Source organism: Pezoporus wallicus, unplaced genomic scaffold, assembly GCF_028554395.1.
Source record: "Pezoporus wallicus isolate ANWC-B61680 ecotype Strahan unplaced genomic scaffold, APGP_CSIRO_Pwel_v1 contig_9942, whole genome shotgun sequence".
Taxonomy (NCBI): Eukaryota; Metazoa; Chordata; class Aves; order Psittaciformes; family Psittacidae; genus Pezoporus; species Pezoporus wallicus.
This window is the reverse complement of record NW_026641239.1, coordinates 180701-199163: the sequence shown is the minus strand read 5'-3', so window position 1 is coordinate 199163 and position 18463 is coordinate 180701. Positions and strand designations below refer to the sequence as shown.

Sequence of the window (18463 nt, the reverse complement as noted above, 5' to 3'; positions counted from 1 at the left end):
CTCATGGCTTCAGCATTCAGGCAGAGGCATCTGTCACATGCCAACAGCACGACAAAAGGACTTGAAGCCATGAGTTGTAAGGCTCAGTGGAAAAGTAGCCTTGAGTTACCTGGATGCAAAAGAGAGAATTCAGCACCTGTGGCAATGAACAAAGTCAGGCCCTGTTATCAGCTTGGACCAGTGCCACCAGCAGGGACAATCTGCTGTTTCCAAGGTGCTATTTCAGCTACAGCTGGACCTGGTCTGGGGATGCAATGCTGGGATTACACCACAACAGGTTTGGGAAGCAAAGCCTCCCTTCCTGAAATTCACTGTAGTCTTTGCAATAAAACTAATCCAATCGTATCCTCCAATTCCCCTTTCTGCAGCACGGCCTGGGAGAGACACATGGGAAACAATCCAAGTGCCTTTTCCAGCACCTCATGTACAAACAAACATCATCCTAGCAGCACTTCCCAGGGTGAGCTGCCTTCACCAGGTCCCAGCTTCCAATCCCCCCCCCCCCCCCCCAGTTTTTCAATTAAGTAGAAATTAATTCCACTTCCATGAACCATTGGCCACATTCTGCTCCCAGGCACTGATAATAATGCAGAATGAATCACTTGCTGCCAGCGCTGGGTGGAACCCCCAACCTCATCACAGGCACACAGGGCAAACTTCCATCAAGCAGGAATGCGTTGCCGTTTACGGAAGGGGTGAACCGCGGAGTGCGGAGCGTGACAGAGGTTTCCTAAGGGGAGGGAGATAAGACAAGGAGAGCTCTCATTCTTCCAAGGCACAGATTTTTATCACAGCACAAAATCAAGCAGCTGAAAAGATTCCAGTCACAAAGTGCTGTTCTTTGAGAACGGGTTAGGCTGCTTGCCCTTGTGTAGGGACCGACTGCCACATGGCATCTGGGATGGAAACGAGTCCTTAACCAGGTTATTCCTATGGCTCATGGCCATTATCAGATCCTAAAGGCTTTTACATACCTAATTCTCTGCAGGTTCTTCTTGTCATCCCCTGCAAGGCAGCTAGAACATGGACAGTAGATACACACAGATGAACGTTACCCTGAAAACCCTGAACGCAAACAACACCCCCACTACATTGGCTCCATGTTGAGTGGCAGAGGTAGTATTTTATTTTCTGAGCATCCCTCCTCAAGGACACTAAAGAGGTTGTAAAACATCACTAAATGGAAACAAAACATCGCCAACAACAGGAACGCAAACCTGCTGGAAAGGAAAGAGCAGCAGCATTCAGGTATCAGAAAACATGAGAGCTAAAGTGCTTGAGATAATGTCTTAACTACGCACAGTCTGAAGTCTCTCTTCCCCATAGAAATGCTAGTTTTCAACAGCACCTGCCTGGCTGCATAGGTTTCTTCACCAGTCTATGGCAGGATAACATTACTAAGCCAGAGCCATTACCCAGAAGGGGTAGGAGCAACATAGTTCTCTCTCTCCCTCATACTAGAAGTAAGTTAATAAATAATACTCAAAGGAACACATTTGAAAGTTCAGGCAGCTCAGGTGGGACTTCAAGGGAAGCAACCATAGAGATTTCCCATGCAGAAGTCACCAGCGTGGCCTGAAGCTGAACAAAGCTTTGGTGGGATTCATAAAGTGCTGTCTTTTACTATTTTGTGCCTGTCTTTAGCAGTGTTTTCCCTCAAACCAGCACCAGGGTTTGTGAGTTAAAAAGATTCTGAAATAAAAGAGACCAATTTTCAGTGGATGTTGGAGACAGGCAATTGCACAGTGCACACGAAGAGAGTAAAAAGAACCCAAAACCAACCCAAACAACAGAAAACCCCAAACCTACCCCAATTATGGTAAAACTTTTCACCCTTAAAAACAAACACCCACCAAGCACCAAGAGCAAATCTGAAAGCAACATCTGCCTCCTGGTCCCCCGGCTCGCTCCAGCAAGGATGGTTACTACATGGTACAAGCTCAGCAGCAATGGTTGTGAGCCTGAGCCTGCAGGCACTCAGTGCAAAACTCTCCCTGTGCTCAGCCCCATGGGAGTGATCCAATTTTCACTGAAGCCAAAGGGAGCTCCCTACAGACTTCAGCAGACTTTGGATGGGCCCCAATGACCGAGAGTGGGAACAGAACCTTGGTTTACAGTCAGTTTTTCTATCCAGCCACAAAAGCCACCCCCTGAAATTCCTGAAGGGGTTTTCAATCTTCCCCTCCATGCATGCATTTGACATCCAGTACAGTTAATAGCAGTTACACATGCATATCGATGGGAGAAAAAGTCCCAGTCGAGTGGAATTACTGGTAGTAAGAAAAGAAACCCAGCAGAAACGCTGGGAATCCCTAAAGACCCAACTCCCTCCGGTGAATCCGTTTCCCTGTTTAAACCAGCCGGCATTTAGCCTGCTGGGCTGCAATGCAGGAAGCTCTATAGTGTGTGTTGGTGTGTGCACGGGGGTGTGAGCAAACGGGCGGCGTTCTGCGGACAAGCCACCTCCTGTCCCAGCATCCCAGCAAGCATCCGGAGCGCCGACCATCGCCGCTCTCACTTGTGAGCGCTGCTGTTGTAATCGTCCTGTGCCACGGAATGGTCTATCCTGAACTCCTCCTCCAGCCCACCGGGCGCCTTCACTGCATCCCCCCGGGCTGCAGGTTGGAGACTGTCTGCGCCGGCCCCCTCCAGTCCCAGGATCTGTCTCTGCACCAGCTTGGAATAAAGGCCTCCTTCTTCCATGAGCTGCTTGTGCGAGCCCTGCTGCACCACGCGGCCCTTGTCCAGCACAATGATGTTGTGTGCCTTCTCCACAGTGCTCAGCCTGTGAGCTATGACAAGCACTGTGTGGTTCTGCAAGTCGCCGTAGATGGCCTGCTGGATCTGTGCGGGAGGAAAAGACGTTAGTGCCTGAGCATCAATGGCTCTGCTTCGGAAGGAAGAACAGCAGCTTTGTAGTCTCTTTTAAGAAACCTCTGGACAAGGGATTTGCTCTCCTTTGGCTACAGAGGACACAAGACTCCCTGCAGCACTACTAGCACCAGCATGTCCATCCCAGCTCTTGCTCTGCAACCAAAAGACTGTCTCAGTGCAGCCAGCCCTCAGATATGCACACAGGTCTGATCCTGCAAACTGAGTGCTTGTTGGAGTTGGACCCCAGATTTGGAGGCCACGAGGTGTTGGCACGGACTGCAGGAAGCCAACACTGCTCAGAAAAGGGGGGCTATTTCCTCAGCGCATCAAGGCAAAGCAAGAGAGAGGTGTTTTCCAGCCAAGAGACAGACAAGTAGCACTAAGGTCTAAAGGCAGGCAGATGGCCACCAGGCAGGTGTCACATTGACACCCCTGGCTAGCCAAAACTAACTCCTGTCTGGCATTGGGTACCATGCACATGGCTGAGGATCTGCAAGCCAACAGGCTGCTCCAAGATTGGATGCTCATACTGCTCTGCTCCATGGGCCAGCAGTGCTCATCCTCTGGGACTGGGAGACATCCTCACACCTCAAGTTTGAGCTATTCTCCTTCACATCATTGAACAAGTGAGGCCAAACTGCTACTGGCAGAGCTGTCGCATCCCAGCCACATAAACGAGCTCAGTTTACGTTCCTACAAGCGTGGCTTCTTTGGTGCCTTAGCTGGGATTTTAGCTCAGGCAGTCCTGCTCTCCCTACTGCAGTACCAGTTTCAGGGTCTTCCTCAGGATTCCATCCTAAAAGGCTGCACAGAGTTGCCATATGCCAGTTAACACTTCCCACATTTAAAAAGGTCAGAGATCCCCATCTCACCAGGTTCATCAGGTGCCGGCTGCTGTGAGCATAGGATTTTCCCTTCTTGGTTGATTATTCTTGATTATTCCCTTCCAATGTTACAGCAGCATTGGAAACAAATTCCTGCTCAGGAATTAGCATCCTACCCAAACCTCTGATTGCACCATGTCAAGACTAAGCTTGCCCACCGGCTGGAAACTGAAGCTGCAGCCTTTCCTCCAAACCCAGACTGCCTCTTTGGCCCAAACACGAGTCACCTACTAACCGCGTGTTCGCTCTCTGCGTCCAGTGCACTTGTGGCTTCATCCAGGATTAGGATGGGGGGGGTTCGGATCAAGGCTCTGGCAATTGCCACTCTCTGCTTCTGGCCACCTGAGAGCTGGGCTCCTTTTTCACCTGCCTCTGTTGGGTTAAGGTAGAGAGGAAAAGGGTCAAGTTAAAATCAAGAGCTGCCATCAAGTTCAGTTCCCAGCCACAGCACCAGGACGGCGTCACACTTTGAAGCAAAGACCATGTAAATGCTTCTGCTCACTTGGCAAAGCAACATAAATGAGCAAAACATCCCTGAGGCTGCTGTCCTTCCCTCCAGCAGCAAGTTCTCCACTGTTGTCCCAGGGTTTGAGGGACTGATGCTCATGGAAACAAGGCAGAAGTCCTTGAGACCATCCAAACTCAAACTCCCCCTGCTCACCCATAAACACAAGCCATTGTCAGCCTGAGCTGCCCCTTCTCAAAGGCCCACTGTCACAAATACACCAGCTTTTATTACTCTGCATTTATCACAGGTTTATTTTCTTCCTCTGCAGGTGAAGTTCTGAGCTTGTCTCCTGATCCCTGCACTGAAGAGGGTTGAGACTGCCAGTGCCACATCTCCATAACACTGCCAGGCACCGGGAGCTGGACTGGTCAGGATGGGATGGGGAATGCTCATCCTGTTGCCTGGAATGGGCTCAGAAATCCTGCAGCAGCTCAGTCACCCCAAAAGGCAGCCAGGGTTCTGCACCTCTCCATGTAGCTGCCCTACACCACCACCAAGGTGCCAAGGATCCATGTCCATCACTACCTGCCTGACTTTCCACCCAAGGGGAGAGTTTGTTTTCCCTAGGCAAGTGTAAGTCCAAACAGAGGGATTTTGGTACCTGTGTGGTATCCATCCTGTAACTCCATGATGAAGGAGTGTGCATTGGCCTTCTGGGCAGCCTGGACCACTGACTCGAAGGAGGCTGAAGTTAAGCCATAAGAAATGTTATCTGCAATAGAGCGGGCGAACAGCACCGGCTCTTGGCTCACCAGGGAGATCTGCAGAGAGGAAGGGAAGAGCAGGGGGTTGGAAGCAGAAGATGCACTGGCCGGTATCACAGATCATCAGCTTTTGCTCCTGCTGGGTAAGACTCAAGCAGAGCCCCACCATTAAACCAAGATACAGAAACTCCCATCACCGTTTGCTCTTCCCAGAATGGGAACCAGTTGCAGGGACAAGGCAGGCTGGAAAAACCCTCTCTTAGGCTTTTGCTGATTTCCTCTTCAAGGCCAGTAATCATGCTTGGCCTCTCCTGCATCTTTCAATCCAAAATTAGCAAGTTAGGGACATAGCTGCTGCAATCCCTTAATTGCTTAGCAACAGCCTCCCTGTCCTACCTTACAGCCACTGCTGCTCGCTCACGCATTCAAGGCTTTGTCAAACCTTCAAGACTGGAATAAACTGAACCTTCCAAATTATTGCTCAGCACTGGGCATGGAGAGAGCCAGTGGGACATGGTCATATTTTAATTGACTTCCCCCCATGCTCCTGATGCCACACCAGGCTTTCTAAACTGAAAGACTCGCTTGTCTTTTAATGCTCCCTCGGTACGGGCAGGGAATGTAAATCAGTCACAGTGACTCTGGCTTCCCCTCCTGTCTCTCATCAGTTGTTTGCAGGTTTTCCTGCTGACTGGTGAGGCCATTTGCTCTGGAGGCAAACAAAGAAAGCAGTTACTTGCAGAGGAGATGAAGGCTCATCTGTGCTGAGACACGGATGAGAGCCAAGGGGCCCAGACCCCTCTCTTAGGCAAACCATCCAGCCCCTTTAATGCTCCACTTGCTGCCAGGGTCCTGAGGTGTTTAACTCCCCATTATCTGAGATTTACTTTAAGATCTTAAGGCAGAAAGTGCTGGAGGAATGCAAAACTCTTCTTGCAAACCCGATTTAGATGATGATTAATCCAACAACCATAAACATATTTCTACTGTGTCAGCCAAAAGATACAACACAAAACATGGGTTTTGTTCTGGCTTTGGATGGCTTCCCCCTCCCCATGAAACCACTCCATCCCTTCCCTTCCACCCCCACTGATTATCCGAATTAGTTTCCTGGACCACCTCCAGCTTTCTGGACATCTCAAAAGTTGCCAGATCAGCTCCCAAGCAACATGCATCACTACCATCCATCCATCCATCCATCCATCCATCCATCCATCCCCTCTGCTCAGGCGATAGCTAGAATACACGTATCAGTCGCTCGTACCACTGAGTGCAGGTACTTGTGATCGTACATGTTAATGGGATGCCCGTCCAGCAGCACCTGCCCGTCTTGCAGAGGGTAGAAGTTCTCCAGGATGTTGACACAGGAGCTCTTCCCACTCCCCGAAGGACCCACCAGTGCGGTCACTTTGCCGGGGTGCAGGGTGAAGGACACATTCTGCAACGTGCATGGGAGAGCATGCTCAGGTCCTGGCTTTTCCCAAGGGAAAGCAGCTTGGACACCCGGCAAGAAAGGTAGACACAGTCTGGCCACGGTGACCCTCCACCATGGCGTTGTGCTACATCAGCCATCTCTCCTAGCTCCAAATCTGCCTCCTGTTGTAGCAGGACCCCTAAAACCAGCCAAGCAAACTAACCTCCCTGCTGCCTCCCCCCGCCTCATGACCTCAGCCCCTCTCCCATGGAAACAGCTCAAGGCAGCTTGGCAGAAAGCCCTGTACCACGCTGATGTGTTAATGCCTGAGCAGGGAACAAAGGTTTCATTAAGAAATCTCATTCCCTGTGAGGAAGGTCGGCCCTAAACACCCACTGTTCCTTATAATCTGTTTTCCAGCATGCCACTGAGCTTGCCTTTATGCATCTCCAAAAGGGCAGCTGACACTTCCCATGCGATGGGTTATTGGCCATGATGGAGAAGTGATGCGTGATGCCTCGTGGTGGGGAGCACTCTGTGCCCATGGGGCTCACCTGCAGGACCTGTGTTGCAGAGCGAGTGCGGTAGGAGAAGGTCACGTTCCTGAACTCCACCTTCCCATCCACATGGTCTGGGGCCAGGGACCCATCATTCACCATCGTTGGCTTGCGGTCGATGAACTCAAACACCTTCTCCGCAGCTCCCACTCCCTGCATCAGGCCGCTGTAGACGGAGCCAACGGACTGGAAGGGAAGAGCAACGGTGAGACCCTCCCATGCAATGGAAGTCAGTCAGTGCCACTCACAGGGAGAATGGTTGAAGCATTCCCAAGCCTTCTATCATCTGACATGAACTACAGCCATCAGACACAAGGGAAGAAAGGTCTTCCCCCTCTGCAGGGTACGGAAGGGGATATACGGATGCAACCAGGGAAAGGGTATCTAAGAGGATGATGTGCATGGGTAGACTAAGAGGGGAACAGGAGGAGGAAACACATGGACTGGGAAGAGATGTGCACCAGGAGATACATGACCCAAAGCTCCAACAAAATTCTTCACCCATCTCTTTGCTCAAGACCAGCAGCTCCCCAGCACAGTGGCTGAACAGAATCCATGTACTGCAGTGCATCACTCCAGCCCCTAACGATGGCTAGCTCATTCCCTAACACACGTGTTCCAAATGCAGAGCAGCCCCAGGCTGAACCCTTTAAGCAACTGTTTGGCAGCTGATAAGGCCGTTTCCTGATGGGACATATTCCTAGTGGATTTACCATTGGACTTTCCCAAGTACAGCTGCTGCATACTGACACTGGCTTCCCTGGAATAAACCCATCACATCTGCCCTTTTCAGTATTAAACCTAGAGCTGCAGAACAGCTTATACTGCAATTGCCTTTCCCATCAGGAGAGGGGAAAAAAACCCCAAACCAAGCCAAACACACCCCAAAACCGCAGCCTGGAAACACCACCAGAGCCTGCAGCCATCTGAACAGATGGTGAGAGCTGGGCAAGCTGCCTCCAGCTCTGCTCTGCCACTGCATGAAGGCTGAAGCACCACCAAAACCACTCCTGGCTGCGAGGAAACCTCGGCTTGATGGTTTCTGCCTTGATTAGCCAAGCTTATGCCTTCACAAGGGGAAGGCAGCCCTGGGTGGGCTCCACCATCCCACCCACAATCCCATCATGCTAATGCGCTGCCAACGCAGCAGCTTGCAGCCTATCCCTGGGAATAGAAAGGAAAGAAAGAAAGGAAGAAAAACGAATATAATTGAGTTTTTAAATGAAGCCTGAAATTTAACAGGCAGCTTCGTAATCCCTGCATCCTTCACACCAGGAAAAATGCCTGGGAGGCAGCCAGGACTCTGCCCTTCAGCAGGGCCAGCCTAATCCCTTTGGTCCCAATTGCCTTTTCAGGGGACAGGCAGCACATTCAGGTTGCAAGGAGGGGAGCAGAGGGAAGAATCAACCCACCGGTGAGCAAAAGCTACAGCATGAAGGAAATGCATTGCAGGAAAGCCAACACTGCCCTGGGACCTTCACGAAGATGAACATCATCTCGATACAGGGTAGCCCAGAGGGATAAACCAGCCTCACCTCCATGCAGTCTCCTAAGACGAACTCATAAATGATGAAGGATATCAGGTTTCCACTTGTCATCTGCCCCGAGATCACGAGATGCCCACCGTAGTAAAGGATGCTGACTTGGACCACCAGGAGAGTCAGCTGAAAGCAAGACAACACCCCCAAAATCAGCAAGGATAAGTGGCATTTTGATGCCTTTGCAATTACTCACACAACAGCCCACAGTTTGTGTGCTGACATTTATTCTGAGCCCCAAACCGAGGATCCCTGACAGCTCTGGCAGTGAGCATGGATATGGAAAAACAACTCAACATGGGCTGATTTAAGGAGCTGGGCTGGCATCTTTCAACAAAACACAGGTCCAGAGGGACAACAGCCAAGGAGGCAGAGTTTATCTGAAATAACAGAGCATCTCATGAACCTCTCTTGTGGGCTAACATCCCCAAGCATAATCACGTGTACCCAAAGGATGCAGTCACCTCACCACCAAAATAAACTTTCTGTATATGACATTTTGATTTAGAACACAAAATCATGGCAACACAAAAAGTACTCCTCCTTTGTACATGTCTCTGAAGCATAACCTCAGCTCTTGGCTGAAATCAGTGCAGGGGGTACCACCTACTCTAGAGAGGAGACAGATGAGCTCTGATATGACAAATACCAGCCCCTGCCTTTCTTCATCAGGTTCTGTTGCATGCTGCCCGAGTGCTCAGAAAAGCAGTGATGCTCTGGTGCTCCGTGTGGTGTCTGTGGGACAAAAACACTGAGGGAAAGAATTCCTCCTCTATTGCCCTGCCATGATCTGACCTTAAGATCCTGTGCTCCCTCCAAAACAGACTCTACCTGGGCTGTGCTAAATCCTTTGATTTCTTTATGCATGAGCCCTGCAGGAGCAGCTTTTAAAGGGTTCTGCCTCCTTTGTCTTGGCAGGATCTGTGCCGACCCAGTTCACATTCCAGCTCCACCTGGGAGCCCAGGAACAATGCTAAACATGCTGCACTTTTGCTTCCAGGCTTAGGAAGCCATCAAGTCTCCCACAGCTGCATGAGGGCACCATAACTCACAAACCCTTTGCCAGGGGGTACTTAGAATGTGCAGAGATAAGGGCAGCCTCACACGAGGGTTTTGCACAGCCTTTGTTATCAGCCGATGCAGAAGTCCCAAACCATCTGGTTTTCAACGATGACACAGAAATTGGGGAAAAAAAACACAGAAGAAACAACCAAAAACCAGCCCCAAACCCCATCAGCCTCCCCCTGCCACCACCCCCCAGAAAATCTGCTTGTGAGCAGGAGCTCAACCAACGCTGTGGCTGTTTCCCAGCCGGAGCCCCGGGGATGAGCTGGCACAGGCACGCAATGCAGCAAGGCAGAGCACGGGGTTTTCCACGACCTTGAGCAGTTATCAATTCCATTATTATTTGCAAGAGAAACCAGGCTGTTCAGTGGCACAGCACAGCTGCCCTAAGGGGGAACGGAATATACTCTGAGGAGTAGGAAAGTAATAATGAAGAGACAGAGCATCACTGACAGCGGATATTAAAGCTGGGCTCACCCCATAAAGCTCCTTGGAAGTGGAAAAGCGCCACTGCACCGTGTGCATTTGGGGATCTGAAGCAATTCCCTACCCATTCCCAGCTCCCCATAGGGAGCCGCTTACCCCGCTGGACCAGACGTAGTAGGTGTAAGCCAGGGCCTCCCGCTTGTTGAGCTTGTAAACCTGCTGCAGCTTCTGCCAGTACACGTTTGCCTCCGCTTCCTCGTTGGCAAAGCTGCGGATGGTCTTCATGGCAGAGATGGTCTCCTCAGCAGTGTTGTTTGCCTTGGCCAGGGCGTTCTGCACATCCTTGGAGAGCTTCTGCAGGGAGCAGGGGGGAGGCAGAGAGGGCTCAGCAGGCGCTGGGCTGCCCATGGAGCATCTCCCCACACGCCCCGGGCTCTGCTGGGCTCGGGAAAAGAAGGCACAGGTGACATCTTCCAGGCCGTGGGCAACAGGGCTGAGCACTGGGATGAATCCCACACTTTGTGCCAGGGGGAGAATGGATTCATTGTGCTGTCCCCAAGGAAGGACTTGGCTTGCAGGAGGTGAAATGCCCCGTCTGGGGCCACTTGGGAAGCCTGGGGCAGGCTTCCTGCTGATGGGATAGGGTCAGCCTGGCCCAGGAGCCCTTCCAGGGGTTTCCAAGTAAAAGGGACGGGTCTGGAGACCAAGGGGAGCTCCTCTCACAAGCTTCTGACCCACAGCAGGAGCTGGCATTAGCTATGGGGAACAGCCTTTGGCCCCACACTAGCCCCAGGCAGAGTGGGGAGCTCAGCACTGGGTTTAACCCCCACTGAGTCACGGCAAAATGACAGGAGAGACTGCCCAAGGACAGGCACATACAGGACATCCCATGGCCAAACTGCCTCTCCTGTCAGACCCAAGACGTTTCCACTTCTGAGCATGAAGCAAGGAAGAGCCGAGGCTACAGTTACCTGCCCATACATGTTTAATGCTGCCATCCTGCCCCCGCTGCCAGTGGAAAAGCACTCAGATATCAGTCCCACCACTTCCAAAGCCACCCACAGCCTCCACAATGGCTTCAGGAGGGGAACAGCCCAGCACTGCAGCACATCACAGCCACGCCGGCTACTCCTGCCTACCTTGTAGTACTTCCCATAGACATCAGACACCAGCATGATGATGGGGAAGCCCATGAAAGTGACGAGCGAGAGCTTCCAGGAGAGGCTGAACATGAAGAAGATCACCCCTGTGGCCTTCACCACGTTGCGCAGGAAGATGTTGATGTTCTGGGAGACCAGGTCACTCACGATGGTCGTGTCCGACGTCAGGCGGGAGATGACGTCCCCTGCAGCAACAAGGGGTAGGGGAAGGGGAGAGCAGGGACATGTCACCACTGCCTAGCCACATTCCACGCCAGGGGCCACATGGAGCTCTCCATTCAACCCATTCCCTCACTGGGGTATAAAGGGTGGCATGGAAGGGGGGAGACTCCACCACTGTGGATGTGAAGCAAAACGGAGGAGCTTGGATTGCTGCATGCAGGAGGGACACCAAGAACAGCCCCAGGACAGCAAAGGGGACCATGGCAGCATCCTATACTGGTGTGCACCCTGTAGGCACATAGGTGCATGCATGGAGTGTTTGCTGGACCACTGAATGCACCTCCAGAGCTGTTAACCCAATCCCAACTTATATCCAGTTGATGTCAGGAGCCCACCAGAAGCTGCCTGCACTTTTCCTCACCATCCCGGCAGGACCAGCCAGGGCTGCTTGGGTTTATCCATGTGCTCTGCAGCCTAGAGCTGCAAAGGACATGGGCTTAGCTACTAAGGAGTGAAGCTCCTGTGGTGCTTGTTGGTGGAGCTGAATGCTACAGTCAGCAAACATCACCCTCAGTTCCTGAATACTCCATACTGCTTGAGTCCAGCTGAATTCCCACGTTTTTGTTTAAGTCCAGGGTTACCCGTATCCCGCTTCCAACATCATCTCTGATGTCCTCAGCTACCAGGGCACTGTGCAGCTATTGCTAAATACAGCAACAGCCTCAAAACTAAAAATACCAAGACTAAATTAAATGGGCAAGAAGTTACAGTGTGCTGGGACCATGCCAGAGCAGCACGGACCAGGACAGGATGAACTGCAAGCAGGGAGAGCGACGGGCACATCCAGCAAGCTTCACACATCTGAGGTTTCTGATGCCTGCAGCAGAACTGGAGAGTGGCCACCAGCAAGCACTGACAGGAGGGATGGGAGGAGGAAAGCGGGTGTTTTGGGGATGAATGGAGATGGGCATGGGGGACTGCGGAATGTCAGGCTGATGGTGGCAATGGGACATCCCCAGGGTGCTGGGCAATCCCATCCCAACCCCATAATAGGGGGAAACCAAAGGGAAGAGCTTTCTGCTGCTATTTCTAAACACAAGCACTTGGGTGCTGCCTCTGGCTGTGTGCTGGTGGGGCAAGTCAAGGGAAACACAACACTGGGATGGGATAGAGCAAATCCAAGGGGAAGAGGAACCTACCTGTGCGATTCTCATCAAAGAAGCTCATCTCCTGAGCCACCAGCGACCTGAAGAGGCAGTTGCGGAGGCGAATGTTCAGTCTTGCAAATATGAGTGTAAAAACGCCGCCCCGGATACCTGCGGCAAATGAGCTAATTGCAGATAAGAAACGTTATAGACCAATGGACATGAAACCCAGCCCCAGCAACACAAACACCCCAATGCCCAAGGGCTTGGTACCACTTCCCAGCCTAGGAAGTGATGGCTAAACCAGCCCGCACCTCTTCTGGGTGCTACCAGCATGGGGATGGCTGGTCCTAACCCCAGTAGTGATAAACTTCCAGAGGGGACTCTGCTGCTGGGACAGCATTCCTTTGGAAACCCGCTCCCTGGGTGTGTTCCTGCTCCCCCATCACCAGCAGACAGATGCGGAGGGCTACACCACAGCCTCATGAGTGCCACCACGTCCTCTCTGCACTGTGGTAGCACAGAGAAATCAAAGCACATCCCTGGAGGCTGGTAGGGACATGGCAATGGGACAGCCCATGCCCACTGCCACTGTGAGCTCCTATGAGAAAACCCCAACTCCTCCTATTCAGAGCCAAAACCAGCCCCTGCAATTACCTTCCTATGGCGAGCAGCGACATGACCAGCACTGCCGTGGAGAAGCGGTCCATGCTCTTCTGCACCACGATGCCATCAATGGCCAGCCCCGTGTAGTAGGGCAGGAAGGTCTCTCCTGCCAGACAAGCACAGGACATGGGGGTTGAGCTCCATGGCATGGGATCAGCACAGGATCAGTATTCTAACTGCGACGGCTTGTGGACAACCCCATTCCCACCACAGAGAGACTTGCTCATCACACAAGATGCCACAGGAGGTGCAGCCCTCGGCGGCACATGGGGATGTTTCATTTCCCAGTGTATTTTATCCCCTTTTTCTTTGCCTCATTGCATTTTTTATCCATCCTGTGCGGGACATGCAACCCAGCAACCCCAAAACCCAATCCTGGGATGCTGTCAAGCCCCCCACTATGGCTCCATCCTGGTGAGGATGGGAGCGCACCACAGCTCCCCACGTCCCTTCACTCACCCAGCGCAGCCACGAGGAGGAAGAAGGAGGCAATGCCCAGGAAGAAGGCATCTGGCTTGGTGTAGGACAGCAGTTTATGGATGGTGGGACCCGCTGCCTCCTCCCGCTTGTCCCGTGGGGTTCCCCCATCACAGCTCTCCTCTGCCTCAGCACGGGATCCAGCACCAGGCCCCAGCGCCTCGCGGGAAGAGGTGACACAAGCCAGAAGCTGCCACAGCCCGAAGGTGGCCGCCAGCGCCACGTAGGTCCAGGCAAAGAGCCCCCAGAACCAGGGGTCCCTGATGGTCCTCCGCACCTCCGAGTAGAGCAGCAGCTTCACCATCATGTAGATGCCCATGAGGAGGCAGACGATGGTGATGAAGGTCCGCGATGCCCTGAGGCGCCGGGGGCCATAGGCTGTGTTGGTGGCCACCCCGATGGCGGCCCCCAGCAGCACGCAGCTGCGGTAGAGGCAGCCCCCCCAGATGTCCAGCAGCGAGTTGAAGATGTTGAAGTGCCGCAGGTCCTGCAGGACATCCCGGCCGCTGCGGCCATGGGTGTAGAGCAGCGTGGTGACCACCACATCGGCCCCGCTGAGCACCAGCGTGCTGGCCACTGCCTTCCAGGCGCGCATCCTTGATGCTGGGCTGGGGTTCACCAAGGCAGTGAGGGGCAGGTCTAGCACAGGCAGGACATGGTCATGTCAGCTTCTGCTGTGGGGCGGGAAGTGGGACACAAGGTTGTTATTCACCCTGGGAAGGTGGCAGGGAAAGGGAAGCAAGATGGGAGGACAACCATACCAGCCCAACCTGACCCCAAACACCACTACTACTCCTTTCTCCCCTCCTATGCTGCATACGCTCCAAAATGCTCCATAAAACAAGAAGCACAAATGAAGACACGTTTCCCTCTCAGGTGCCTCTACCCATCCTGAATCCCAAAGCAGAAATCTGCACAGCTCAGTGGGAATCTGCATCCCTGCTTGCTGTGGTGGGGCCGGCCAGGAGGTCCCCAGCAGCTGGGTGATGGTGGGACATCTGTCCTGTGCTATGGAGCTGTGAATGTGTTAAACTCAGATACTTATGATCTGAGAGTCCCTCTCCACCTTTCCCGGCACAAAGCTGATGCTGAGCCCTCAATCCGAACCACATGAGAGCAGAAGGGAGAGCAGCTTGGCTTCATAACAGACCCCCCACCATCAGAAGAAGAAGAATCCCAGGTACAGCAGCCTGTCACACCTTGCCCTCTGGAATATTCACTTGGGATAACTCACTAAGCCCCCTGTGCTGGCAGCATGCAGTTCAGCCACACAACAAAAAAAACCCAGTAGATTAAAAAGGGGTCAGAAATCCACAACCGCATCCCATGGGAGAGGGAGGCTCCGGGGTGGAACGCCACCTTTACCATCACCCATGGGTCTGGCTGGTGGCAGAGGTTAAACTGATGCAGGAAACGTGAAAAGCTCGCCTTAGTTTAAACCCCACCTGCTTCTGCACCATGCCCAGCGGTGCCACGTGTGGGCACGAGGGAGGGACCTGATCCTTGGACTCGTGCTGGCCAAGCAGCCCGTGACGGTGCACGGTGCGGAAGGGACGGCACAAGGATGCCATGCGCTGGCCACGCTCTGGCCGCAGCCACCTCCGCAGCCACCCAAAAGCAAACGATGGGGAGAAGGGCACCTCCCAGCACAGCGCCCATGGCCAAGAGCACGCTCGGTGGTTGGGCAGGTGGGATACAAGGGTAAGAAGCGGAGGAAAAGGTGGCAGAGGCTGCAGTGTAGGGAATAACGAAGGTCTCTGGGGTCGGGAGGGAAGGAGGCAAAGCGGAGCAGCGGTGTCAGGGAGGAGCTGGACACGCTTCCCAGGGTGCTCGCTGCTGCCATCCGCTGCAACGCTGCGCGGATCCGGCCCGGTGAGGAGGAGGAGGAGGAGGAAGAGGAGGAGGGCGAGAAGGAAGAGGAGGGGGCGGCCACCGCAGCTCTCCGCCACCCGCAAAGGTATCCCCAGCTACGAGGGATGGAGAGGCCCAAGACCCCTGCCTCATCCCAGCTTCCCCATGGCCGAGATGCTTCTCCCACGGGAGACTCCCGGGAAGGGCCGTGCCCGCCATAGCAAGGGACACACAAACCGTTCCCCCCCATCCATCCATCCCCATCCCGTTCCCCGCCATCCCCATCCCGTTCCCCCTCCGCAACGCAAAGGCAGCGCAGCGCAGCCCCGGCCCCCCCGGACGGCTCTTACCGGCGGCTGGAATGACCGGGAACCGTCCGGGATCAGCCCGATCCTGCCCGGCCCAACCTGCCGGCGGCGGCGCGTCCCGGGAACAAGGTCGGGAGAGGGCGTGGCCTATGCATGACCACGCCCCCCACCCCACCCGACCACGCCCCCTCGCTGCGGCGCGCTACTGGCGCCGCCCGCGGTGCCAGCGGGACACCCGCTATGGGGGTACCCGGAACACCGTTACCAACACCGATGAACCCTGTCCTAACGCGCCCACGGCAGCCTCCGGGGTTTCCCCACCTCAGGAACTTTTCTCTTTGTGAAATTGAGCTATTTTTTGTATTATTGGATTGGGTTTATTTCACTTCTGCAGGTGGGGGGGGGGGAATACAACACAGGAGGTGGCTTTAAAGACAACCAGGACAAAGAGTCAATATAGTTTCTTCTATTAACCCCTAAATAGAGGTTTAAATTAGCCAGGGGTTTAAATGAACCTGACACAGAGACAGGTAATTTCCAACAATTCCACTTTAATCATTATTTTCCCCCCACTTCAAGTTCCCACACCAGTGCTCAGGCATCAGTGCATCCAGCTGGGCGACAGAAGGGCTGATCAGTGTTATCATCCCTGCGGTTCTGGAGCACCTTGTACCCTCATCAGTGCAGGAAGAGGCTATGGGATTCCCAGAATTCTCTCCATTTCTGGAGAGAACAGAACAGTCATGTTACAAAGCAAAACTTGATTTTTCTCTGCCTCAATCACTAAAAACATCACGTGCTATTGTCAGCTTTATTGCTGCTAATTAGTGCTTAAAAACAAAAAGCTCACTTCAAGCCATTCCCATGTCCACCATCAGCCCTGGTGCGACTCTTCCCCGTCCAGGCTGACAGTGGGGAGAAGAGTTTCAAGCTGTAGGAAACATGTGACAACGTGGCTAAGCTGGGTCTAGTGTCTGGTTCTCTCCCACTTGCACCCAGATGCCTCCCCAGGCATTCATGTGATTGCTCCCAGCATGGTAAAGGTGGAGCTTTGTGGCTTCTTTTGCTGCCAACATGCGAACAAGAACAGTGCCACTTCCCTGGACAGAGGGATGCTCCGAGGGCAAACCTGGACCGGGAAGGGACTGAACAGACACCCTTGTCTGAACCTTCCCCTTCCCTTCTCCCCAGGACAGAGCAGGCACATCTGCACCCTGGACACCCATGCAGCTGGGCCACAGACCTTGGGGACATCCGTGCTGCTGTCCCCAGCCCTGCAGGACTCCCTGGCAGCCCCAAAGGCTAACTGGTTTTCTTCACCCCAGCCATGCTCTGCTCGGGCGGCAGGACCGTCTCTATCTGGAAGGACACAAACTGGCCCTTCTTCAGCTTCTTCAGGGAGCTGGCAGCGTTGCTCCCGAACATGTTGTCCTCCACTTTGAAAGCAAGAGAGGGCAGGCCCCGGCTTTTCCTCTTCACACTCTTCCGCTCCCGCTTGTAGGCTGTGGTCATGTTGGCGATCACCTGGAAAGCAGAATTCTTGGGTTGGGCCTTGAGATGTTGCTTAAAAACCAATTCAACCCCGTCTTGCATGAGCTCAGGGACAGAAAACAGCACTGCAGCATGCGGAGCTCGGCTTGGTAAGCCATGGCTGGGCCAGTGTCAGCACCTGGGGCAAGGGAGGGACTAAGCAAGGTCTCTGCAGCCTTATTCTCACCAACCCCACACTAGCAGCCCTCACATTAAAAAGCTGTGGTTTCATGGCTGCACTCAGAGGAGCTGATAGCTCTCCATCAGTAGAGGGCAGAAGGGGATCTAGGCTGGAGTCACACAGAGCCAGGGGAAGCTTTTATTGCTTCCTGTTAATTGCAGCCCAAATCCTGGCCTGTCTGCAGGCAAGTGTTGGTGACCTAGACACCAGAGGTGCCCTTAGACAGGACAGAATGCTTCAGCGTTACCCAGAGCAAGCTCTCACTGCCCTGTGCCATGATGTGTATCTCTATTCACAAAAGGGGAGCTGAGCTAGTGAGTCTGAGCTGGGAACAGATCCCATGATCAGCTCCTTGGCCTCCTCTCTCCCATCCCACTTTACTCCTGCTATTCCTCAGCAAGAAGAATCACAGTCCAGGGGATCAGAGAGGACCACATAACCCTGTCCAAGTGCAAGAAATGACTGAGCAAAGCACTTGAGCCTCACCTGTGATTTTTTGGCACACAGATTGCCAAGCACATTACAGGGGACACTGAGGTCATTTACCAAGTCAGAAAACCAAGGAACAGAGACAAAAGGAGCTGCCCAAGGTCACCCGGAACATTAGAGACAGGCAGGAGCTGAATGCTGGCCTTTCTGCCCAAACCCAGCTCTCTGTTCACTGGGGCACTAGTCCTCAACTTCCTCAGTTTCTGTCCTCCTATTTTGGGGCCTGGTTACTTTTAACCTCTTAGTTATGTACCGTGTCCCTAAAGGCTTTTTGTCCCTAAGGACAGACTCCCTTGGCTGATCTCAGATGCAGATTACAAGGCAGGGTGCTGGGCAAGCTGGGACACAGCTCTCATTAGCCTTGATGGGGAAAGCCACCAAGCCAGTCCCTTGTATTTCATCAACCAGCTCTGAGCAGCAACACCACAGCTTCCCCGTGGCACTAAATGGTGCTAGCTCAAGAGGGTCCAGCTCTACTCCTGCTGCCCTTAGTTCCACTGAGGTGCCACCTCCTCTCAGACCAG

At 53.3% G+C, this 18463-nt stretch overlaps 1 protein-coding gene across 1 annotated transcript; it reads right to left on the bottom strand.

Moving 5' to 3' along the window:
- Nucleotides 1–1103: 1103 nt before the first annotated feature.
- Nucleotides 1104–15805, bottom strand: ABCB9 (ATP binding cassette subfamily B member 9). The gene is made up of 12 exons (XM_057422627.1): nt 15782–15805; nt 13563–14254; nt 13095–13209; nt 12492–12622; nt 11110–11315; nt 10127–10324; nt 8477–8605; nt 6939–7127; nt 6235–6408; nt 4868–5027; nt 3994–4130; nt 1104–2844 (listed from the first exon to the last, which is right to left on the bottom strand). The coding sequence occupies exons 2-12, from the start codon at nt 14173–14175 to the stop codon at nt 2515–2517; spliced, it is 2382 nt and encodes a 793-aa protein (XP_057278610.1). The 5' UTR covers nt 14176–14254; nt 15782–15805; the 3' UTR covers nt 1104–2514.
- Between the last annotated feature and the right edge of the window lie 2658 nt (nt 15806–18463).

Bases quoted from the DNA above. Each gene is read 5' to 3' on its own strand.
- ABCB9 (XM_057422627.1), bottom strand. From the start codon at position 14,175: ATGCGCGCCTGGAAGGCAGTGGCCAGCACGCTGGTGCTCAGCGGGGCC. The intron at 8,606-10,126 runs GTAAGCGGCTCC...TCTTGCTTTCAG, and splicing joins ACTACGTCTGGTCCAGCGGG to CTGACTCTCCTGGTGGTCCA. The intron at 6,409-6,938 runs GTGAGCCCCATG...TGCACGTTGCAG, and splicing joins CTGCAACACAGGTCCTGCAG to AATGTGTCCTTCACCCTGCA.